The sequence below is a fragment of the Brienomyrus brachyistius genome, chromosome 24 (assembly GCF_023856365.1).
Source record: "Brienomyrus brachyistius isolate T26 chromosome 24, BBRACH_0.4, whole genome shotgun sequence".
NCBI classification, from domain to species: Eukaryota; Metazoa; Chordata; class Actinopteri; order Osteoglossiformes; family Mormyridae; genus Brienomyrus; species Brienomyrus brachyistius.
Window position 1 is genome coordinate 988,866 of NC_064556.1, and position 26,228 is coordinate 1,015,093.

Genomic DNA, 26,228 nt, shown 5'->3' on the forward strand with positions numbered 1-26,228 from the left:
CCGTCTCTGCTTCTCGTCCCCTTGTTTCTCCCATGTTCACTCCCGGTCCATTCGTTCCGCCTGTTCCCTCAGTGTCTCCCTTCCTTCTCTTTCTGCCTTCCCTGTCCTGCGTCAGCTCCTGTCCCTATTCTGTGTTTCCGTTCTGTTCCCGGTTCCCCGTTAATGGTCTTGTTCTTGTCTTTCAGGTCCCTTCTCCACGGTCTCGTATCGTCCGTCGCTTCCCCTGAGGCGCGCCATGTCTCTTGTCCATATCAGTCCACGTCTTTCCCTGTCCCATGTCCGTCATTGATGTTAGTGATGTTACCTGATGTTGGTGCTGTTGTTCTGTCCTGCCCGTAGCCGTCTTCCCTTTAATAAATCCCCATTTTCCCCGACTTTCGGCTACCTGCTTCGTTCTTCCCTGCCTCCTGCCTACCAGCCTGCCCGTCCACACCCGCAAAACCTGACATGGATGACACAAATTTTATTTATGCATTACGCATTAAAAGTAGGATAGATCACAGCAGAAAGGTCCTTTACTTTGGGAAAACTTTTATGCAAAGTGACGTTAGTAGGAAATGTTCTCTTTCTGGGCCATTTTCCATTTGAGGTGGGAATTGATACATTTTTAAAATCAGTTTAATGAGTCCCTAAATTAAGCCATCTTAGTATGTCTTAACACGTCCTGTTGTCTCTCCATACCTGTCTGAACTATGAAGGCTCGAAGGGGATCCAGAGCCCACCAGTGACTAACACCCAGGGACCCCGCTATAGATTTTGGGCCCTGGAGGGAATATAGGGCCCCAATCCCAGACAAATTAAAATATGTTCCAAATTTAAGAAAATTAGAAAAATGATGGATCAAGAGATGTTTTATATGAAAAAATTGGTGAATGTTAAAATTTGTTTGAGCATCAAGATGTTTTGCAGATGCAAAGCAACTTTAAAACATCAAAGAAATTTTAAGCGTGTTTTACGGTCTGCTTCCCCCTCCAAATGGAGAATGACCGGTCTTTGAACATTGAATTCTGTTTAGTATTAGATGCTAAAGAATTTATGTTAACATGGATATAATCGTGCTGCATATCGACGAGACTTTATCCCAGGTTGGCATCACGCCTGAAATAGATTAAATATTTTAAACATGCAGTATAATACAATATTTTTCCTATTTCAGACGTGATGCCAAACTGATATAAAGTCGACTGTAAGATTAGGAGAACATTATGTCATATGGCAAATGTTCTATTAGTTCTCGTCTATAATGTTTTTTAGTGTCACGTTTTAAATGCGTGGTGTCATTACAGACCAGCTTTAATGTTCGTTTCAAAAGTTTAGAAAATCCGATTGCGATTTGCGATGCGCTTCACTTTCCCTGATGACTGTAATCTAACCCAGACACAGCGTTGCCAACATGTGAGCAATTAAAGGGCGTATAAACTGCATGTGTGTTATTTATTTGTGACAAGACAGATGGTTTCGGAAGCATTTACATTTGTTTATTTAACAGACGCCCTTGGCCAAAGCCACTTACGAGATGTAGGCAAATAAATCCCCAGCATACAGCTATCAAAAAGCCAACTCAGGTATAAGTGTAGCTAGACTCAGCTCCCTATGAATGGCCGGTAAGAAGCGCATGTCATCGGAGAAAAATATATACAGTGCATTTCAATGCATTGCAAGAACCCAACAGAATAGCTAATCATATAAACTGCAGGAGGACCAGGTCCCTATTAGAAAAGGGCAACATAGAGCAGTATAGCGCGTTTCCGAAAGACCATAAGTAAGGACAGCTGGTGAGGATGGAGCAGGTCAGTCACTGCTTGAGCTGGCGGAGGGTGGATCTGTACTCTTCTGGTAAGGCTTCTCATTAGATGCTGGGACATTACTGTCTAATTGCGGTCCGAGTCCTCATGCAGGCAGCCTTTTACAGAAGCATGCTCAGAATATGCGGACATAAACGTAATTATAAATAAATAAGAGGCAGCGGCAGGCTACCTCCAGCTCGACATCACATATCGAGCAGGTCTATCCTGCTTCCCGGCACCTTGGCGTGTTAATATTACACAAAACATTCAGCCACGGAATCATTCATCATGAAAAATGCATCCATGTCTCATCAAGAATGATCTGTCGCACAATACCAAACAGAAAGGCATTAATGCAATACAATGTCAGTTCAACATTTAATAAACATCTTGGTTTCAGGGGGTTGGAAGCTCATCCGACACCATCTGACTGGAAAAATCTGCGGAAGGACAGCAAGTCAGAGAAAGGACTGCCTGAGTACGACGTGTGCAGGTCTCTGTGCACCAGGGACGACAAAGACCTACAGGTGGGAAGTTTCCAGAGTAGGGGGGTGAAGGGTTTGGGGGGGCGGGCCAAGAAGACCGCAGAATTGGGCGTGGCTAGGGATCCCTGCCTAGTTTGCAGCCCAGAATGAAGGGGAATGCCTGACGGACCGCAGGAATTGTGTCTGCAGCAGGCGCTGCGAGTATGGCACCTCCGGCATTACGAGCTTCATGCAGCGGTCATGTGACTCACTGCCCGGCTTGGCGCCCATGTAGGAGGCATTGAGGGGCACATTGTAGCCCATGATAGTCACCTTGGGCGGCTGCGCTGGACGCAGCACCTTGTCCTTGATCTGGTTTGGTGGGCGTGGCTGGGGTTGCAAGCCCCCGATACAGCCGCGCACGAGGCGGTCACGGGCCTGGCGCAGCAGCTGCACCTCCCGGGCCACGCAGTCCAGCCCCAGGGCATCCAGCTGGCGCCACAGGCTGGCGTTGAAGTGGTCGTAGAGCTGGGCATCGAGAGCATTCCAGACACGGATCCTGGCCGGAAGCCCCTCTTGCAAGGACCTCCGGGAGCCGTGGCTGCGCATGTTGTGTTTGATGTAGAGCACATCCTCCAGCTCCCAGGAGAGCAGGTGTCGCAGCAGCACCAGCGACTCATCGAAGTACTCGGAGATCATGACCAAAGAGAAGATGCTCTCGATCTTGGCGATGAAGCCCTTCACGTAAGCCTTGTCACTGGCTCGGTGGTTGTTATCCCCACCCAGGTCATAGGTCAGCGTGTTGTGGGCAAACATGGAGTACTTTTCAGCGGGATTGTAGTAACGCCGGGGGTCCTTGAGGAAGGTCTCCAGGGAGCCGTCTGGGACGCGCTTGAAGCTCGGGCAGTACTGGTTGTAGTAGCTGAACAGCGACTCAAACATGGAGGCCGGCTCTCGCAGGATGGTGATGTAGATGGTGTCATTAGGCATGATGCGCTGTACCTCACTGTGATTGAAGCGCATGTGATTGGTGATGATGCGGGCAGGCAGTGTGTAGGGGTGGACGAATCTGGAGCTAAAGGAGGATGGGTAGCAGAACTGGTGATTACATGGGCTCTGTGGAAGGGCAACGGTGAGGTTGTGGTGCTCGGCAAAGCGGAACAGGATGTTCTGCATGGTGCTGCTGGCCGTCTTGTGCGTCTTCAGGAAGGCGATGCTCATGTGCTTCGGCTTTGCAGCAGCAGAGGACAGGCTGCATGTAATGTAACTGGTCATTTTGGATAATTTTATAGTCCTACGGGGTGGAAAAAAACAGCATGTTTGGTCACGCAGCAAAGAACCGAAGACTATCAGTATTAACGTTCGCGTTTCAGAGACCAAAACTGCGGGACCAAGACCCCCATCTCCAAATCTCACCAGATGAAACGGCCTCTGCTGTGCAGAAAGAGGCTCAGGCTGCTCACTGCCAGAAGCAGAAAGAAGATCTTCTTGCAGGACATTTGCTGGAGAGAAGTGAGGTGCAGATGAACATGGTGGGGACCTGGAAACACAACCCCGTCTCTCCTCGCCAACGCTTACGATACGGATGAAAGGAGGTGCAGTACCAGGCAAAGGTCTGCATACCCCTGCTTTTAATGCATTCGTCCCTGTTTTAGATGTTATTCAACTTACAGTAAAAAGCCTCTTTGCAATGAAGTTATACATCTGAAATATGTCAGTGACCCAGAGAAGTGTTCGACAGCTTTAGACTTGCTAAAATTTTAGATGCTTCAAAACAGCCCCCATTTGCTTGTTCCCATAAGTTCTGGGCACAGGTTGACCACCTTGCTCTTACTCTCCGATCCAGCTCATCCCAGACCAGCTGTACAGGGTTTGGATCGATGGATTGTGGGGGGGGCGGCAGGTCATGTCACAGGACTCCATCTCTATGCTTGTTCACAGCACAACACAGAACTTACACAACACCAAAGTGTGCTGGAGGTCGTCATGTTGTCACTGTAACTGGAATGGCAGTAATTTAGGCTGCAGAAGGGTGCAGGTAAAGCCTCTCCGTTCAGTATGTGGAGCGTCTATGGCAGTGAGACAGCCGTCAGTGTCACGGTGACCAGACTCCCCTCTTTGCCCCAACAGAGCAACATGGACACCTGCTGACTCTCCTGAAGTGTCCAGACACTTATGCTGCTTACAGACTCTCATCTTTTTTTGTCATCACCGTGCAAATAAAACCCCCATGAGGACTAAATGGAGATGCCGATTCCTGATTGTTAGAGTGTATCTGTGTATTTTATCATATTATTATCCTCCTATATGTGTACGTGCAACCCTTAACAACTAACCCATGGCCCAGAAAGGGTTGCAGACAAGATGTCCTCACAGGGGCCTACCAGATTGTGAAGCAGGAATAAGAGACCTTGAGAAAGGAAACAGATTCTGTCAACATAGCAGGGGGCCCACCTTGAGAAATGTAATGCTTTGTATTAACCCTGTTTCACGGAGGCCTCACACAGCATTTGACTAGTTTAAAGACAAGACCCATGCAACCCCTCCCCTACCCTATAAATAAAGAAGCCAAGGGACTGTCCGGTGTGACACTCAACAGAGGCGCAGATACTGTCTGTTGCACCTGAAGTGGGCACCCTTGCGCAAGTAAAACAGAAAGACGTGTGCTGTCTCGATTATTCCTGGGTCCTAGAAGTGGAAGTGTGTGAGTAGTAAGCTGCGGCGCTTCCTCACACAGGAGATTGTAGGAGTGAAAGCTACGGCGCTTTCTCCAACATAACTAGATTGTAGGAGTGAAAGCTACGGCGATTTCTCCTAACATAAATTGGTCCTTCGAGCCGGATCCGGAGAGAGATACCAGAGGGCGCCGACCAGTCCGCCGACGAACGACACCGAAAGCTGTCGACAGTCTCGCTCATAGGGAGTGAGTGAAAGACCTGCGACGTGAATTCGCCACAGGCCGGTGGTTAGAACCGTTCCCTGACGGCTGGGCTGGCGCCTGACGGGTCCCCGGACAAGAACTAGAACCACTTCGTCATAAAGGAAGGACCAGGTGAGAAGCGCGACGCTGCAGCAGGGAAAGCGGGTGTGAGTTGAGAGGGCAGTAGCGGCCCCATACACCCGGCCTAGGTGCAACAACATACTGGTGACCAAGGGAAAAAGGACGGGTTTCACCCCTGAAAACTGACACCGCTGTCTCTTTAGAGGACAGTAGAAGGCCGTGCCAGTGTCCTCCCGAGGTCTCATGCCAGGGACTTGCACTTAGGGGTTATTATTTTTTGTATATACAATAATGGGACAGAGTCAAAGCAAGGTAGAATTGGCGGGTGATGAGAAATTCATGGAAAAATATAAGGAGGGGGCAGGAATAATAAGCAACCAAAAGTGGCGGAAAAAGCATGGGTTTTCAGGAACCCTGAGTACAGAAAATATTCTGAGATTACAGACAGAATTGAAATTAGAAATGATGTCCGGCCGCTGTACAGGCAAGGACAAAGTACAGAAAAGACGAGAATATGTCTTATCCGATGTTTGGTTAGAACAAAGCAAACTCCGTGATATAGCCAGAAAAAAGAAACAGGAAAAGAAAAAGGAGACGCTGCAAGCGGCCCTTGTTAACATAGACGAGGAAACACCGCCGTCTGCTCCCCCGCAGACACCAGCGGACGGCCCACCAGTACTACAGCATCCCCCACCATAGCATAACATGCCAGACCCCCCACTTCCTGCTGTGCGGGGAGCTGAAGGAGGGAGTGCAAGGCCACACCAAACGAGAGCGACAGACCCGCATTTACGAATGCGAATAAATCCCGAGAATAAAAAAAACACAATGGTACCGTTCGGATTCCGAGGATGAATCTGAACTGCTTGCTCCCATGGTAGAAGTTGCAAACCCCCGTATAGCCCCTGGCGAAGGAGGCCAAGCCTCACCAGCAACAATATTAGTATACCGCCCCTGGACAGCGGAAGATAGGGCTGCTGCCCTAAAAGGCATTCCACCCATAGAGGATGGAGTACCTGAATTCTGGTCCGCCATGACTGAGTTGCAGGTCAGTTTTCACCTAAATGGAAGAGAGCTGTTCCGCTGTTTTAGACAATTACTTAATCATAAATGGGGCCGGGTGGCTGGAGACTTTACTGGACAAGGAGCAAACAATTTGCCCCTCGGTCACGATGACCCACAATTACAACAAGCATTGGGCGACTTGAGACAGAGACTAGAAACAACATTTACAAGACGAGTTGATTACGGGAGAATAGCCCAATGTAAGCAAAAGGAAGGCGAAGAGCCAGAGGATTTCTTGGACAGGGTACGCCCGTTGTTCAGGACAAACTCTGGGATTCCTCATGGGGAGGACGAGAACGGGGTGTACCAACAACAATTAAAACGGGCTTTCCTAGCAGGGTTAAAACCTGAAATAAAGAAGTATATTGATAAATACTGGGTCCATCAAAACATAGGTACAGGGCAGCAAGCCGTTGAGTATGCCCAACACGCTCAGAAAGCTAAAAAAAAAAAAAAAAAAAAAAAAAAAAAAACTAAACCAGAAGCAACATTCGTAGCCCGAGGAGATCAAATAGTGGTGTATGCAAAACAGAAATACAGGAACAGACAAAACCTCGCGCTGATATTGCACTAACTCCAATTCCAAGCGCCGTAACCTTATTTGTCGATGGCTCTGCAGCCAAAGACAGATACGGGGAAAATAAGGTTGGATACGCAGTTGTGACTAAAGACAAAGTAATAGAGGCAGGAGCCTTACCATCCACATGCTCAGCCCAAGCAGCAGAATTATATGCTGTAATCAGAGTCTGTGAAATACATGAAGGACAGGAGATTACAATATATACGGACAGTCAATACGTGTTCTCTGCAGTGCACCACCACGCAGCAGTGTGGAAAAACAGAGGGTTTAAAAGTTCTCAAGGAACAACCTTGACACGCAGCACTTCTACTTCGATTGTTAGACGTTGTACAAAAACCAAAGACACTCGCGTTATGTAAATGCAAAGCACACCAGACTGATAATTCAGAGGAAACGAAAGGCAATGCGTTGCTGACCAAGCCGCAAAGGCAGCAGCCCAGCAAACGCCAGAAAAAACAGAGAAGGGTTTATTCCTTATAGAACAAGATGTACTATATGATGCACAACAACAAGCTCCTACGTCAGAGAAAGACAAGTGGATTTCGCGAGGAGCCACACAAGAGAAAGACCTATTCAAGTTAGACGGAAAACCTATCTTACCCTGCAGCCTGTATAAAACCGCTGCGGTTGTGAGTCATGGGGTAACCCATGTCTCAACAGGAGGGATGGTACATATAATACAACAACATTTTTACACTATAAATTTTTCCAATTTTGCAAAAAACTACTGTAGAGCATGCCTTATATGTTGTAAACATAATGCGCAGGGCAATCTAAGACCCAAACGAGGCCAATTCCCTAACCCTACACAACCGTTTCAGGCAATACATATGGACTTTGTGGAATTAACATGGTCACAGGGAGTGAAATACTGCCTAGTGATAATAGACACTTTTTCAAAGTGGGTGGAGATATACCCAGTAAAACATTGCGATGCAATCACAGTTGCCAAATGCCTGGTGTCCCACTGCTCATTCTGCCCTTACCAGACGCCTCATTCGCGGAGTAACAGTGGAAGTCCGCTACAAAGGCACGAAGAAACAATAGGTTTTCGTTGTCTCAACCCGGTGAAGAAAACAGCTGAACTGTACTCCTTTAGGGTGGCTCTGGTAGGGTGTCCATGGTGGGCTAAGGGAATATTAGGAAGTCTTTTCTGTCTTATGGTAATGTTGATTCTATGGCTGGTACCAGACACTGAGGTGCAGGAGAAGAAAAGGTGGACTCTGGACGGAGTGCACCTCACTAGCATAAAAGGAGATGAAACCCATCCATTCCTACGGAACTATTGGTATCGATATGTATATGATGTGGTATCCAATAAGAATTTGACTAACTGCTACAAAGGCAAATGGTGATAGAGAATCGCATGGCGCTAGATCTTCTCACTGCAGCGCAGGGAGGAGTGTGTGTATTGTTGAACCAAACCTGTTGTACATACATTCCTGACAATGTGCATTCACCCAACATGACTAAGGCAATGCAAAGGCTGAAGGACTTGTAAATTGCTATGACCACCGACACAAGGACGCAGAACGACTATTGGATGTCCTGGTTCACTGCCGGGGCTTGGTGGTCCATATTACTCAAATTGAGTATACCATTTTTTGCATTCTTTGTGATGTTCTTCTGTTGTTGTATCACAGTGATACCTTGTTTTCGTATAATGATTAATTCTGCCCTGAGCTCTGCTTTCCGAGCCCAGGAGAATATGTTTTTGTCCCTCACCCAAAACATGGAAACAGATGCAGATGAAGAGGAGCAGGGGTGGATGCATGACGCACCATGACGGACGAGCCGAAATCCTCAACGGCATGGCCCGATCCTGAAGCATACTGGCGCAACACCCTCGCTCCTGTCTGTTCACAAGCAAATGTATAATTAACATGATAAACAGGAGGGAATGTTAGAGTGTATCTGTGTATTTTATCATATTATTATCCTCCTATATGTGTACGTGCAACCCTTAACAACTAACCCATGGCCCAGAAAGGGTTGCAGACAAGATGTCCTCACAGGGGCCTACCAGATTGTGAAGCAGGAATAAGAGACCTTGAGAAAGGAAACAGATTCTGTCAACATAGCAGGGGGCCCACCTTGAGATATGTAATGCTTTGTATTAACCCTGTTTCACGGAGGCCTCACACAGCATTGACTAGTTTAAAGACAAGACCCATGTAACCCCTCCCCTACCCTATAAATAAAGAAGCCAAGGGACTGTCCTGTGTGACACTCAACAGAGGCGCAGATACTGTCTGTTGCACCTGAAGTGGGCACCCTTGCGCAAGTAAAAAAGAAAGACGTGTGCTGTCTCAATTATTCCTGGGTCCTAGAAGTGGAAGTGTGTGAGTAGTAAGCTGCGGCGCTTCCTCACACAGGAGATTGTAGGAGTGAAAGCTACGGCGCTTTCTCCTAACACTGATAATTCATTAAAAATAAAAGCAGGAAAAACTGAATACTTTCTGAAGGTACCATATTGGGGAGGGGGGGGTCACTTGTGAAGGATCCAAATATCCTATTGGATGGAGCAATTAATATGTATTAATATAATATATTATAACATTCAATCTTTTTCGCCATTGGAATATTCTGTCGGACCAGCTTCAGCTCTCATTATGGTGCACATTCATCACTGCATTGTTTATTCCCACTTGTCGTCAATACAAGATCTTGGTAAGAAATTTACGCAAATCTGGATGGAAAAAATGTAGAGATATTGCATAAGTATCCTTTTAGCAAGTATGTAAAATGTGTAAATATCTTTAACAACACTTGCCTGATTTGCGGATTTGCCTATCCGACATTTAAAGGGCTTCATTTCTCATAATGGGGAGAATGTAACACACAAACAAATTTATTGGTTCTCCTGCATCGTGTTATACACGATCAGCTGATGTAAAGTTGTTACAAATACAAAGTTGATACAAATTGTGCATATAATGTCAACTGAATGTATTTTTTTAAGCTCACATCTATTCAAACTCGCTGCACACAGCGGCATTGAAGGTGCAAGGGTATTGACGGCGACAGCCATCATTGCATCATCAGTTCCACCTGCCCAATTTGTACCTCGTACGTCTGCGCAGCATCTCCGAGCACCCCCAACTTGACTCATTCTTCTAGTCCTATACTGAACCATTTCTAAGGCAGCAATGTCCTTTTTACCCATTTCAAATACTGTCGTAAAATATGCCGTTAAGTGTAATGCTGCGCAAGATACAAATCGGGCAGGTCGTACTGATCGGATAGTAACGTATGACATAAGCGGAAGGCTTTTGTTATGGAAAGTCATGCGCTGTGCAATTTACAGCTGTTTACGGCATTGCAGTATTTATTTAATCTTACGAAAGGGACAAGAAAAATTAAGACTTTTGTGAACAAAATTAAGTGCTTTGTAAATGAAATTCAATACTTTAAGGCCTTATTTTGAGAACATTAAATTTAATCATTTTTATCACTTTCATAAGACCCCGCGGGTAAGCCTGTCTCAGGAGCCAATCCGGATCCCGCCTTGGTCATCACTCCTAGGTCCTATCCTATTTGTCGAGTGACAAAAGTGATGATTAGATGTAAAGAGCACGTTTATGGGTACTTCCATTAACCAATATTTTACACAATGATTTAGTTTTGTACACAAACAATTTTTCTGCCAAATGAAGTTCTATAATTTTAAAGTTGATGAGAGAAGATATCTTCTAGGGTAAAGACAGAGTTATTTTACCTTTTGAAAGTACATGTCTGGTTATTCGCTCGCCTCATGATGAGCCTTTGCTGAGGTGAATAGTTTTTGAGATACAATTAATTAGGACAAGTTCGATATTTCACAAATCTGGAGTTATTCATTTTTTCCTATCTATTTTTGGTGCTACTAATGGAAGTTAAATTTCTGTAAATTTACATTATGGTAAGCAGGCAATTCGGTTTTGAATCTTGTTCCAACCTTGAAAATTTTTTATCTAATGAAGAATTAATTTTTGCTGATGCATCATATTGGTCATTGGTGCAATTTGTAAAATCACAAGTACTGTTCGAATTTTGTGAGATGAAACTGAAAGTGTGCAACACAAGATTCACTATAAATTATAATCTAGTCTATACTTTATAAATAACTTTTGTATAACTTCTGTAGAGATTGGTGCAATATTCTGTCCATCCTTTAAAAATTTCATAGTTGCAAATGTTTGAAAAAAAGTTGTCATTTTGGCTGTTGAAACTGTGCCTATTTGCAGATTGTATCTCAAAATGTAGAGCTAGTCACTTAACTTATTTGTGACCTATCACAACAAAACCGTCGCGCTGAACTTGACAGCAATTTGTGAAATCCGAGTTAATCTGTTGCACTCATTTCACAATAAATCTTACAAAAGGGAAATGAACGACGAGTTGGGACAACGTGCATTAGACGTTCGCTGCAGACGTTGAGTTGACGTAAACCCGATGTGGAGATGCACGTCCGGCCAACGTCTGCTAAAGACGTTGGGCTGACGTTATGTCCGACGTTCTACCAACGTTGGGCCAACGTTAAATGTTAGCTGGGTTAGGGTCACAGTTCTTCCTTTAGGATACTATAATGTCCCCATTTTCGGGAGCGCTGCCTGGATTCATAGCTCTCAGAAGACACGAAATTAGTATGTTAATTTAGGTATTTAATCCCCTTCCTCCTTGGGCTACTGAGAAGGTTCCCGTAAATATTTAATTCACCGGCTTCTCTCTCAAGGTGGAAAGTAAGCAGAGCTGACGCGATTACGGCTTGTTGACTTTCCCTTTGTCAGTACTGAAAGCAACCTGTTCTCCCGACTTTTTAAAAAGTTTTTATTCCTTTATACATGTACTATTGGTTAGTTTACTGCTTTTGCGGATTGTTTAGTATCTTGCACGTGTGCGTAAGAACTAGTATATTATTGTTTCCGAAAACAGGCTTCGTATTAATAATTATAGCTATATTAGTACATTACCTGTTTTTGATTTGGTCTGTGTTGGCTATACTTATATAGACCGACTTTGCATTATACAATTAAAGGACTGATAGTAACACTGATTATGTAAATTCAGAAGCCGTTAGGGAGAGAATGTACTACAATTTTATTTGTGTCCCCTCAAGCATAAAGTGTTACCAGCACGATTGATTTTTTGCATCATTTTCTGTAGTTCAGTATAAAGGAAACTGAAGATTATAAACGGTCTCCCACTGTTATGGTCCAAAAGTCTACAGCCCTCAAAAGCATTTACTGGTGCTACGGTCTCTTCCGCGGTACCGAAGTCAAGGTATCATCCAAAGAAAAAGAGGCACCGCAGGAAATTCACGGGGCGCGTTTTGAGACAATGACCGGACAACAAACAGCACGTACGTCGCACCCAGCAAGACAGATGACTAATACAGAGAAAGGACGCATCATGATTTATTTGCAATACAAAAAAGAAATCGGTTAGCGGAACTACATCGGGCGCCCACCTCGGGAATGAAACTCACCTTTATGCTTTAATGATCAGCGCTGTGAAGTTGGGAAGCCGGCCGCCGCTTTGGAGGCTCTCCTGGCTTTTACGTTTAAGCAGCGAAACGCAGTGAGACACCTGGGTCTTCACGCCAAACTGTCAAGCGCTGATACGGCTAAAGAAAAAGAAAACGATGAGCTGGAGACAGGTGCCTTTCATATAATCACCTTGTTGCTATGGTTCGTCCGCATTTTTACACTGTTCGCAGGTTCACACATACAGAGACTTTCGGCAAATAGTAGGCTGTCCAAAACTGCTCATTCCCTAAGTGAAATTCCACAGTGCACCAGACTAATTAACAACAACGAGAAACAGCTGGTCACACGGGATTCCACACGAGGTAGATGAGGGGGCGTGGCACACGGGAGGATCGGAAGAGCTGGGCATGACATATTGCACTATAGAACAACACTGAACATGGAGTTTACAGAACGATGGGATGGCATAGGAGTATGGAGTGCATAATGTAATACAATTTCTAACAATATAGCCTACAGTGTTATGCATTAGGGGGGAAAGAGTGATGATGTCACTCCGTCACCTTCACTCTCTTGCACCCTGGGTATTGTCCTGGTTTAGACGCCGAATAGCTTGAGAGAAGAAGCTTCTCGTCATTCTCTCCGTGTTGGCCTTTAGGGAGCGAAATCGCTTCCCTGACCTCAGCAGGGAGAAGAGTCCATTGTTGGGGAGAGAGAGATGGAATACCGCTTCCATCAAATTGACAGGTCGGGTCAAAAGGTCACTGGGGAAAAGTTCACTTGGGGGGCGGGGGGGCGGGGCTTGGTTGTGATGGTACGATGTGACGTTGGATGTAATAATTTTTTAAATAATTTATTTAATTATTTATTTAATTATTTATTTAATAATTTATTTAATAATTTATTTAATTATTTATTTAATAATTTATTTTTAATTATTATTTATTATTATACATTATTTATTATTATTTTTAATTATTTATGTATTATTTTAAATTATTTATGTATTATTTTAAATGATATTGAGGAGAGTGGTTATGAGTGTGTATTAATTTACTAAGTTATTATTTTAAGAATTATATATATTTTTATATTGAGGAGAGTGCTTACCAGTGTGAGGGGGGTTTTTTTGGTCGGACGCCGCCGCCGGGGGCTGAGCGGGGGTGGGTTACCTGATGGAGCGTGAGCGTACGGTGTGTCTGGTGTTGCGGTACCGCGGTAAGGTCCCGGGCTTTGGAGAATCCGCAAAGGACTTAGAACGCTGTGTCTGTTGCGGTACTGCGGTAAGGTCCCCACGGCCTTGGATAATCCGCGTAGAGAGCGATGCCGGAGAGCTGAGAGCCGTGCTGCTGCGCGAGTCTGTGAGAAAGTCTGAGAGACTCTGGGAGAAAATGATAAAGTTGGAGCAAAGAATGAGAGAAGGAGGAGGAGGCGGAGGGTCTGACGTCCAATAAAACCGCTTGACGGTAGTTTTGACCATGTATGTGTTTTTTTTTCCTCACGCAAGCGTGTGTATTACAACAGCGTAGGTGAAATCCCGGTCAAGTGTATGGGGCTGCACTTTTGTACATCCCGGTAGGTCATCCGGGTCATCTCTAATAACTTGGCCCACACATCAAGTTGGGCACGTTGGCTCCCAGTAAAATTCTGTCTTTCATGTATGACCGTCTGCGTACAAGTACAAATATGGGTTAAAAGAGAAACGCGGCGACTATTTTTATTATTATGTCCAGCGGGGGTTTTCCTCTTTTGGTAAAGAAGGTATCATCATCGAGCCCTTACCCTACGTGCCAGCCAAAGAGCCACAAGTTTCATCGAGGCCTTACCCAGTGAGTATATTATTTCTTTTATTCATGTGATATAAACGCTATTCAATTAAAAAATAACATTCTAATAATAGGTATTCTCTGTTTTTTTTTCTATGTACAAGAGAGAGACTGCGCTGACCGGTCAAGAGAAAATCTACAAGAGACCTGAATCAGCAGTGTTATAAAGCACATAGCCAACGCTAATTAATAAAGAATTTAAGCATAATAGCCCAGACGTACCATGGCCTATAGCTGGTAGAAATGGAGCTATCCTACGGCCTACAAGATAAAAGCATATGGCACCAAATTGGAATCAGTAGTCTTTAAAAGAATAAATGGACTAGCAACAGTCTCTGGGGGAGCACCCCCCCCGGTTAGGTACTATTAAGCAGCATTTAGTGACATGCATCAAAACACATTTTTAAAAACTTTGACAGAATAAAGTCTTAGTTATTTTAATAAATACGTTTTTCAGTAAATGTTTATTCACGCGCATGCAAACACACACCCCGGAGGTCAAACTAAAAAAAAAAAAGTTGATACAAACTACAGTTGTATCAGACACGCACACAAAAACACAAAAGAGTTTGCTCAATCAAAAAAAACACCAAACATATATAGTTCACGTTTTTTATTAAAATGTTTAAGGATTGTTTTGTTATAGCGAAATTTTAAATTAATATGAGTGGGATATAAGTCATTTAGGCAACAAGACTTGAGGAAGAACCTAAATAGCGGCTAGAAATGACTGACCAGGCAGGCAGAAGTCTGCTTTTCTTATCTCACAAGTCATGGAAGGGTGGGATGGGGGACACATAAGTGTGGGGTAGGAACTGTGGAATCAGGCAGGGGTGTAAGAATTTAGGATATAGTCTTGTTATTTTAAAGAAGGTGTACATGATTATTTAATTATACTTAATAGGAACCAGTAAGCTGCATTTAGCACCATGCTGCAAATACACATTAAAAACTTTAAAGAAAAAGGTCTTAGTTATTTTAATAAAGACATCCTACAAGGTTATATAACCTACAAGCTTGATCTGAGTTGCTTGCTGGAGTACAATGCTAAGTTGACAACGGTAACGGAGCTGCAGACTGTTTGATAGTTAATGAAACATAGTTCAAATTCAACAGTGTCAGCAGTCATCCACTATGCAGGGAGACTACAGATTCACTATAACGACCCCATTTATCTGCTGGCATTATTTAAAAATTTTTTTTTTGACAGAATAAAGCCTTAGTTATTTTAATAAATATGTTTTTTCAGTAAATGTATATTCATGCTCATGTGCACAAACACACACACACACCGGTGGTCAGGGGCTTTAGAGTTTAACTTTAGGTCTGTGAAAGTATAGGACCGCGATGTGTATACAGACCCCAAAACTTAGTCGTTCATGAGTCTTATTGTGAAAACTCACACAAAATAGACTTGTAAAATTTAAAGAAAAGACATTAACAGCTTTTGTTAATGTTTAAATGTATAAAAAACTTTAGATGTGTTTGTTAAACAGTCAAACAAAAATGTGTTATTTTAAAGTAGTATAAAATATAACCTTAACTTTGGACGCAAGATGAACAACCTACACACACACACACACACACACACACACACACACACAGAGCAAAACCCCAAGCATGCGCACAAGCGCACAACCAAAGGTTAGGAAGTGTGCTTTTCCTTATCTCACAAGTCATGGGGGGGGGGGTAGGAACTGTGGAATCAGGCAAGGGTGTAAGAATTTAGGATATAGTCTTGTTATTTTAAAGAAGGTGTACATGATTATTTAATTACATTTAATAGCAACCAGTAAGCTGCATTTACACATTAAATGCAAATACACATTAAAAACTTTAAAGAATGGTGATAAAACTTGACCATAGTTTTTAGTTACACAAATATTTTAAGACGTAACATGAAAGTTTTTCAAAGTAAGATGTACAAATGTTTTAAAATGTAACATGAAAGTTTTTCAAAGTAAGATGTACAAATGTTTTAAAATGTAACATGAAAGTTTTTCAAAGTAAGATGTACAAATGTTTTAAAATTTGACATAAACGTTTTTCAAAGTAAGATGTACAATGTTTTAAAATTTGACATAAACGTTTTTCAAAGTAAGATGTACAAATGTTTTAAGATGTAAGATGTTTGGGTGTTTTTGTTATGTGTTTGCAGCCCAAACGTATTTTTAAAATGTACAAAGTTTTATGCATTCATTTTGTGAATTAGTTTTGAAATCTAATATGAACATGGCTTTTATTTTACAAAAGCAAAGTTGTAAAAATTTTGTAGGGTTTTTATCAAAGGAGATTTTGTTAATGTAACATGAAGTTTTTTTATTTTCAAAGTTGCACAAGTGTTTTAAAATGCATCATGTATACGTGTGTTTTATTTTTCAAGCTTGTGTACATTTATCAAATGAGTTTTTAAAATGTACCATGACCGGGTGTTTTATTATTCAAAATAAAAGTTGTGCATATGTTTTGTTATATGTATGCAGCACGGTTGTGTTTTTAAAATGTACTAATTTTGTGGGGTGGTGGGAATAAAGCGTATTTAAAGGGGTACCTCTCATGGAATCTACCAATCTTTACCAGCTGATGAACTCTGAGCCACATGGGGACTGGGGGTTTTAACCGTGAGACTCGACACCTAGGCATTAGATCCTTATGTCAGCAATGGTCCCCAAGCGTTTACACAGTGTAGCGTCAGGTCCAGAGAAAGCTGTAACTACGAGTGCAGCTGATTAATAGCATTTAATTTATAATAGTAGGAGCTAGTAAACTGCATTTAGCAGTCGCATTAAAACACGTTAAAAACTTTAAAGAATAAAGCCATAGTTATTTTTTAATAAAGATGGCTTTTCAGTAAATGTTGGCTTTCCTACAAGGTGACCCCCGAGGCCTATGCTTATAGCATCCGGGTGCCTGATTTGAGATGCTTACTGAGGATGCCATATTAACACCGGTAATTGAGCTGCACCATGTGTCACACTTAATGAAACTTAGTCCTAACTCAACAGAACCAGTCGTCATCCACTTTTCAGTGAGATTTCTGAGCGAAAAGTTAGCGAAGTTTCATTTTCTTACTTTACCACCTATCGGTTAGTAAGGGAAATGGAGGTGGTAATATGTCGGACACGTCAATGGCACTGAGCGTGAGGGAGTGTGCGGTGTGGCGCGAGCTGCTAGCTGATGTAACGCTGCGAACAGTGGGGCTCTTACGTTTTTAAGATGCGGCTAACTATCCCCGAGACACTTTAGCCAGGTTCGTGTATATTTCCTCTTAAAGCTGCTGTCAACGCCAGGAGGGAGCTGGCTAGCAATAACATCACACCCACTGCCACCCCCGTCTTGTCTCTTAACGCACGCGCGTATGCCTTTTTGGAAAAAACATCAATCACCGTAAGCAGATACTTTAACCCGTCGTTGTACATCCCCAACCCTTACATGTCGCATAAATCGGCCTGCCACTGACACATGGTTGTCGGTACAAGCACTCTGTTCCTGGGGGAATTCTTTTTAACCCTGCCGGCCCCAGGAGGATGGGCTCCCCCTTTGAGTCTGGTCCCTCCCAAGGTTTCTTCCTTCTGGGGAGTTTTTCCTTTGCCTACAAAGTGCTTTGAGACAATGTAATGTTGTGATAATGCGATATACAAAAATAAATTTGTTTGTTTGTTTGTTGTTAACCGGTTTATGTAAAGTATAACTGTCTTGCCTCAAAGCACAGAGTGCTTGTACCGACAACCATGTGTCAGTGGCAGGCCAAACAGTCTTGTCCTGACAAACTGCAACTACTGTACAAGAGACGTATCCAAGAAATGGTCATATGTAATATGCCTTCAGAAATTCATGACACACTGTCTGATATTGCAATACAGTTCATAAAAATGCCCAGGGGGAACCTAAAACAAAAGGAAGATGACACTTCACGATTCTAATACACATATCACCGCAATTCACATAACTTCTACTATAAGAATCCCACACCGACATGCCAGTTAAAATCAGGCTCAGACGACGCTTCTAGCTGCAGAAGAAAAATACATTTGTGACCAACTTAAATTCGGCCTCAATGTCTGCCTCTTAAAACGCGACGCTTCATTCCCAATATATTTGTCTAAATACAAATAGATTTCATAATGCTGTCGATTTGCTGAGCAATACATGATCTGTCTATACATATCCAGCGACGGCTTTTTGTTCCGCTGATACAATCATGTTACCTTGTTAGCTTTGACATGTGGTGACATTTCAGTGACATTGTTTTAAAATACTCTACAGTAAAACAGAACAAGTGTAAGCTGATTAGAGGCTACTTGAATAAAATTAAGAATGTCGACAAAACAGAATGAGCCTTTAAATGTTTTACGTTAAAGAAAGCGTCTATGTTTGTATGTTAAACACCTGTTGGCATAAGCGCATGCAGTTTACGACCGTATGCTTCTCCATCACCTATCAAACACTAGGCCCGAAGGTGCTTAGACAACCACACATAACATGCAAACCAGAAAAATATGCACATGCTTCTGGTGGATTTCAAGTTTTGTACGTTTATTTTTAATTTATTTAAATGTCGATTAGGTTTTCTTCTAAACCGTGTATGTACTGATTGAAAAATACATCAAGCTTTAAGACCAGCTAAAGATGTTATTGCTAGCCAGCTCCCTCCTGGCGTTGACAGCAGCTTTAAGAGGAAATATACACGAACCTGGCTAAAGTGTCTCGGGGATAGTTAGCCGCATCTTAAAAACGTAAGAGCCCCACTGTTCGCAGCGTTACATCAGCTAGCAGCTCGCGCCACACCGCACACTCCCTCGCGCTCAGTGCCATTGACGTGTCCGACATATTACCACCTCCATTTCCCTTACTAACCGATAGGTGGTAAAGTAAGAAAATGAAACTTCGCTAACTTTTCGCTCAGAAATCTCACTGAAAAGTGGATGACGACTGGTTCTGTTGAGTTAGGACTAAGTTTCATTAAGTGTGACACATGGTGCAGCTCAATTACCGGTGTTAATATGGCATCCTCAGTAAGCATCTCAAATCAGGCACCCGGATGCTATAAGCATAGGCCTCGGGGGTCACCTTGTAGGAAAGCCAACATTTACTGAAAAGCCATCTTTATTAAAAAATAACTATGGCTTTATTCTTTAAAGTTTTTAACGTGTTTTAATGCGACTGCTAAATGCAGTTTACTAGCTCCTACTATTATAAATTAAATGCTATTAATCAGCTGCACTCGTAGTTACAGCTTTCTCTGGACCTGACGCTACACTGTGTAAACGCTTGGGGACCATTGCTGACATAAGGATCTAATGCCTAGGTGTCGAGTCTCACGGTTAAAACCCCCAGTCCCCATGTGGCTCAGAGTTCATCAGCTGGTAAAGATTGGTAGATTCCATGAGAGGTACCCCTTTAAATACGCTTTATTCCCACCACCCCACAAAATTAGTACATTTTAAAAACACAACCGTGCTGCATACATATAACAAAACATATGCACAACTTTTATTTTGAATAATAAAACACCCGGTCATGGTACATTTTAAAAACTCATTTGATAAATGTACACAAGCTTGAAAAATAAAACACACGTATACATGATGCATTTTAAAACACTTGTGCAACTTTGAAAATAAAAAAACTTCATGTTACATTAACAAAATCTCCTTTGATAAAAACCCTACAAAATTTTTACAACTTTGCTTTTGTAAAATAAAAGCCATGTTCATATTAGATTTCAAAACTAATTCACAAAATGAATGCATAAAACTTTGTACATTTTAAAAATACGTTTGGGCTGCAAACACATAACAAAAACACCCAAACATCTTACATCTTAAAACATTTGTACATCTTACTTTGAAAAACGTTTATGTCAAATTTTAAAACATTTGTACATCTTACTTTGAAAAACGTTTATGTCAAATTTTAAAAACATTTGTACATCTTACTTTGAAAAACTTTCATGTTACATTTTAAAACATTTGTACATCTTACTTTGAAAAACTTTCATGTTACATTGTTAGCAGAAATACATGCTACAGCAGTTATGGCGTGTAAAATGTTATACTAAACCGAATGTATATATCTTTTATGGAGGACTGACACACACACGTTAAACTCCTGCCTCTTTACCGTCAAGAAGAAAAAACTTTATTAACACTTTTACAACATCGGCTTAGCTCACAGCTGCCACCCATCGGTCATCAATACAAACTCTTTCACATATATACACTTCACAATTTGAGAGCACATTATACATTTCTGTCAACACCCCCACTTGCTCTCACATTATCACTTTCAAAGAAAAATACAGTAGGTTCTATTTTCTCTTTACATCATATACACTCTTGTGTACATCTACTCTCCAAACATAAACTTTGCAAACTTAATCAACTTAAATGTTGTTGCAGGCTTTGTCATCACATCTGCTATCATTTGTTCAGTAGGGCAATAGATCAAACGTATTTTTCCATCATTCAATGATGACCTAACAAAATGGTATTTTATATCTACATGTTTGCATCTTTGTCTGCTTACCGGATTTTTCGCCAATGCAATCGCACCCTGATTATCTTCATATATCACAGGTGGTGCGTACTGATATCCATCAATACCTTCTAACAGCTGAACTAGGTACATGCATTCTTGTGTAGTTGCAGCTAAAGCCATATATTCTGCCTCACACGTAGACAGTGCCACAGTTGGTTGCTTTTTGGTTTTCCATGAAACCAAAGGACCGTTCACATTAAGGCTCACACAAAAACCTGTTGTGCTGCGTCTATCGGCTACATCGGCCGCCCAGTCCGCATCACTGTAAGCATAAATTCCCAGTTTGTCACTGTCACTTCTTCTGTAACACAACTCTTTTTCAGATGTGCCTTTTAGATATCTCAGTGTGTGTTTAACTGTACACCATTGCTCTTCTGTCGGTTCTGTAAAGTACTGAGACAGTTTACTAACAATAAAACTTAGATCTGGTCTTGTACATGTAGCTAGATAGATAAGGCTACCTACAACCTCTCTGTATTTCTTGACATGTTGCATCACTTCCGTATCACAATGGTAGCTCAAATTCTGTTCACAAGGAGTCATTCTTGGTTTACAATGTTGCATATCAAATCTTTCTAGAATTTTCTCCACATATCTCTTCTGCGACATTTTTACACATTCATGGTCTTGCTCAAAATCAATACCAAGAAAATGTTTCAGTCTGCCCATGTCTTTCATTTTAAATTTTCCAGTGAGCATTTCCTTCACAATCTTTAGTGCATTTTCGTCACTGGCAGCAATGATCAAGTCATCTACCCACACAACCATAATCACTTTCTCAGTTGTTGTTTCTTTAGTGTAAACACAATGATCCACCTGATTTTTTACAAATCCATTATCAATCAGAAATTCGTTTAACATTGTATTCCAGTTTCTTCCTGATTGTTTTAGACCATATAGTGATTTTTTCAGTTTACACACTAATTTCTTATTAGTTTTGCATTTGATCTCATAACCTTCTGGCTGTTCAATGTAGATCTCACAATCTATGGGTGCATGCAAGTAAGCAGTTTTCACATCCATCTGATGTAAGATCAGGTTATCCTGTACTGCTTTCTGCATTATTACCCTGATGCTAGTCATATTGGCAGTAGGAGAAAATGTTTCCTCATAGTCAATTCCCATTTTCTGATTGTATCCTTTGGCTACAAATCGTGCTTTGAATTTATCAGACCCATCAACATCTTTCTTAACTGCATATACCCATCTACCCCCCACTGCTTTCTTACCCTCAGGTAAGCTGGTTAAGGTAAATGTGTCGTTATCTTTCAATGACTGCATTTCTTCATCCATTGCTTTACACCACTCTTTTGAGTTTGGTGAATTAACAGCTTCCCTAAATGAGAGGGGTACATTACATATAACTTTGTAACAGAAATCTATGTTAGTCAGAATTTGGTCATCATTCTCTTTTCCCAATACATAATCACTTAAATAAGCAGGTTTCTGTCTCACTCGAGAGGGGTATCGCCTGGGTTTGTTATCGGTCTCATCTACCTGTGGTTGAGCCGCCTGTGGCTGTGTTTTCTCAGGAGCATTTACTGGAACCTGGTCTTGTGTATGCCCTGAACTCACACTGGTATTTTGTTTAGTCTTACTAACTCCGTTCAACATTTCCAAATCGTCATCAATGTCCGTCTGTGTTTCCCGCTCTACTTTAGTCTTGGTCACGAATTTCACCAATCTGTGTTTCTGTACCTTCCCATTTTGAGGATAGTAAACCATATAAGCTGGGCTATTTTTGTCATACCCAACAAAGATTCCTTTCTCACATTTTGGATCAAGCTTTCTTTTGTCCTGTTTATAGGCATAACACACTGACCCAAACTTCTGCATCCTAGAGAGATCAGGTCGCCTCCCTGTTAGTATTAAGTAAGGTGTCTGTCCTGTGCGTCTGTTATAGCATCTGTTTCTTATTACAGCTGCCGTCTGTACTGCATAGGTCCACAAATCTTTTGGCAATTCACTCTCTATCAACATGCACCGTGCCATATCAAACAATGTCCGCCAATTTCTCTCAGCAGTTCCATTCTGATGAGGCGAGTATGGAGCTGAGGTCTCATGTCTAATCCTATTTTTGCTGAGTAGGGTTTGGTAATTCCTTCCTGTGAACTCTGTACCGTTATCTGACCTAATGCGTTTAATTGTCCCATATGGGGCAGTATCTGCAAGAAATTTTTCTGTTGCAGACGTTGTGTCACTCTTATTTTTCAAAAAGTATACAAAAATCGTACTGGAGTAATCATCAGTGAATGACAATGCAAATCTGTACCCATCTCTAGACTCCGGCTCTATTGGACCAGCCAAATCGGTGTGCACTAACTCAAGAGCTGTTTTGGCCCTTACATCTGGCTCCCTGTTACGCGTCTGAGCAAATTTTCCCTTGATACACACCTCACAGGGTAGTACTGGTTTGTCTGGTGTACCTTTGATTGTCATACCATCAACAACTCCCTGTAATTTCTGAATGTCATCATAATTACAGTGCCCCAAAATCTCATGCCATGTCTGCAGGTCATGACAACTCTTACAATGATCAACACACTCATCATTCAGTGTTTGTAAATAGTACAGTCTGTTCTGTTCATTAATTAGGAATGTTGTACCATCTCTATGTTGAAGGATGTCTTTCCCTTGTTTGAAGATAATAGTTGCTCCATTGGCTGTGGCTGCTTTTACAGAAAAGATGTCCTGTGGGTATGAGGGGATGTACAACGCCTGTCTCAACGTCGTGGTCTGGCGTTGTCCTTTGCTGTCAATCAAGCTGAGCTCTGCATCACCCCTGCGCTCTGCCACCCCATTGCATCTTGTGCCATCGGCCAGCTCTATACAGTGTGTCTCAGCGTGGAAGCTATCGTCAAACTTCTTGAACTTCGTTATATCCGTGATGATATGTGAGGTTGCCCCCGTATCTACCATCAGACCAGTCAGCTTTATGTCGCGCCTTGGTTGGACCTCTGCGTTTCCCTCGCTCATACGGAATGCGTATTCCTTGCTACTCATCTCCTCTGAGACTTGTCTTGCATTGTCGCTTCGCTGTTTCCGTCTGCAGTTCGCGTCGCGGTGCGTGGAGTTTTTACACCGGCTGCACCACTGTTTGCGTCGACATGCTTTTGCCATGTGTCCTTTTATACCGCATCTGAAGCACACTATATCGGTACTCTCGGTTCCCCGATCACTCGTACTCACCGAAGCAGGTTTTGCACTCGGCTGTATTCGCGCTTTCATCGCGTTGTCGTCAGACGTTGCAACGCGCATTTTCTCTGTGTCTTCATAACTCCGTAATCTGGTTTTAAATTCAGCAAAAGGAATCGGTACTTCGCTTTGCGTAATATGGATCGCGAATGGTTTAAATGATTCAGGCAGTCCCTTTAGAATCATTGCTACTAATAGTCCATCACTCAGTGTTTCACCAGCGTTTCTCAGTGCCGTGATGGCCGACTCTGCCCGTATGATGTAGTCGATCACACTTTCGCTGCTTAACTTTCGGAGTGAAGTTAGTTCAGTATACAGACTAATTACACGCGGCTTCCCTTTGCCTGCATAGTAGTCCCGCAGTATTTGTAACGCTTTTCGTCCATCGTCTGTTGCTTCTCGCATCACCAACGATAAACTCTTATCATCCAGGAATTGGATTAATTCAGCATATGCCTCCGCATTTTTCTGCTCGTCCTCTTCCTCATCCTCGTCGTGGATGGGCCCTCTTAAAATGGTATCCTTCAGTCCTTGCAGCCGAAGATGGCCCAAAAATTTTGTCTCCCACAGTTCATAATTACGCTCATCTCCATTAAAGATTAGCCGGGACCAGCGACTACTTGACTCGGTTACCCGTCCGCTCATGGTTCTAGTATATCACGCAACAAAAACGCACTCGGTATGTTGCCACGGTTTTCTTAGCGAGAAAAATAATCGTTGAAAACCTTTTCATTTGCTCTGGGCCCATAACCTATTAGCAGAAATACATGCTACAGCAGTTATGGCGTGTAAAATGTTATACTAAACCGAATGTATATATCTTTTATGGAGGACTGACACACACACGTTAAACTCCTGCCTCTTTACCGTCAAGAAGAAAAAACTTTATTAACACTTTTACAACATCGGCTTAGCTCACAGCTGCCACCCATCGGTCATCAATACAAACTCTTTCACATATATACACTTCACAATTTGAGAGCACATTATACATTTCTGTCAACATACATTTTAAAACATTTGTACATCTTACTTTGAAAAACTTTCATGTTACGTCTTAAAATATTTGTGTAACTAAAAACTATGGTCAAGTTTTATCACCATTCTTTAAAGTTTTTAATGTGTATTTGCATTTAATGTGTAAATGCAGCTTACTGGTTGCTATTAAATGTAATTAAATAATCATGTACACCTTCTTTAAAATAACAAGACTATATCCTAAATTCTTACACCCTTGCCTGATTCCACAGTTCCTACCCCCCCCCCCATGACTTGTGAGATAAGGAAAAGCACACTTCCTAACCTTTGGTTGTGCGCTTGTGCGCATGCTTGGGGTTTTGCTCTGTGTGTGTGTGTGTGTGTGTGTGTGTGTGTGTGTGTGTGTAGGTTGTTCATCTTGCGTCCAAAGTTAAGGTTATATTTTATACTACTTTAAAATAACACATTTTTGTTTGACTGTTTAACAAACACATCTAAAGTTTTTTATACATTTAAACATTAACAAAAGCTGTTAATGTCTTTTCTTTAAATTTTACAAGTCTATTTTGTGTGAGTTTTCACAATAAGACTCATGAACGACTAAGTTTTGGGGTCTGTATACACATCGCGGTCCTATACTTTCACAGACCTAAAGTTAAACTCTAAAGCCCCTGACCACCGGTGTGTGTGTGTGTTTGTGCACATGAGCATGAATATACATTTACTGAAAAAACATATTTATTAAAATAACTAAGGCTTTATTCTGTCAAAAAAAAAATTTTTAAATAATGCCAGCAGATAAATGGGGTCGTTATAGTGAATCTGTAGTCTCCCTGCATAGTGGATGACTGCTGACACTGTTGAATTTGAACTATGTTTCATTAACTATCAAACAGTCTGCAGCTCCGTTACCGTTGTCAACTTAGCATTGTACTCCAGCAAGCAACTCAGATCAAGCTTGTAGGTTATATAACCTTGTAGGATGTCTTTATTAAAATAACTAAGACCTTTTTCTTTAAAGTTTTTAATGTGTATTTGCAGCATGGTGCTAAATGCAGCTTACTGGTTCCTATTAAGTATAATTAAATAATCATGTACACCTTCTTTAAAATAACAAGACTATATCCTAAATTCTTACACCCCTGCCTGATTCCACAGTTCCTACCCCACACTTATGTGTCCCCCATCCCACCCTTCCATGACTTGTGAGATAAGAAAAGCAGACTTCTGCCTGCCTGGTCAGTCATTTCTAGCCGCTATTTAGGTTCTTCCTCAAGTCTTGTTGCCTAAATGACTTATATCCCACTCATATTAATTTAAAATT

At 42.0% G+C, this 26,228-nt stretch overlaps 1 protein-coding gene across 6 annotated transcripts in view; it reads right to left on the bottom strand.

Moving 5' to 3' along the window:
• The window catches only part of LOC125719883 (galactose-3-O-sulfotransferase 3-like), an 80,562-nt gene that overhangs the window by 19,916 nt on the left and 34,418 nt on the right, over nucleotides 1-26,228 (bottom strand). For 2 of the 6 annotated variants that reach the window (XM_048994694.1, XM_048994689.1), the window contains exon 1: nucleotides 12,365-12,709. The exons of 1 other annotated variant lie outside the window; for it this stretch is intronic. Coding sequence is in view for 3 of the 5 variants with exons in the window: in XM_048994692.1 (XP_048850649.1) it covers nucleotides 2,402-3,545; nucleotides 3,668-3,750 (1,227 nt within the window). In the remaining 2 variants the exon portion in view is untranslated. Of the gene's footprint in view, nucleotides 1-1,456; nucleotides 3,546-3,667; nucleotides 3,754-12,364; nucleotides 12,710-26,228 lie in introns of those variants that run through there. 3 more of the 6 variants (XM_048994692.1, XM_048994684.1, XM_048994683.1) reach the window with 3 other exon arrangements.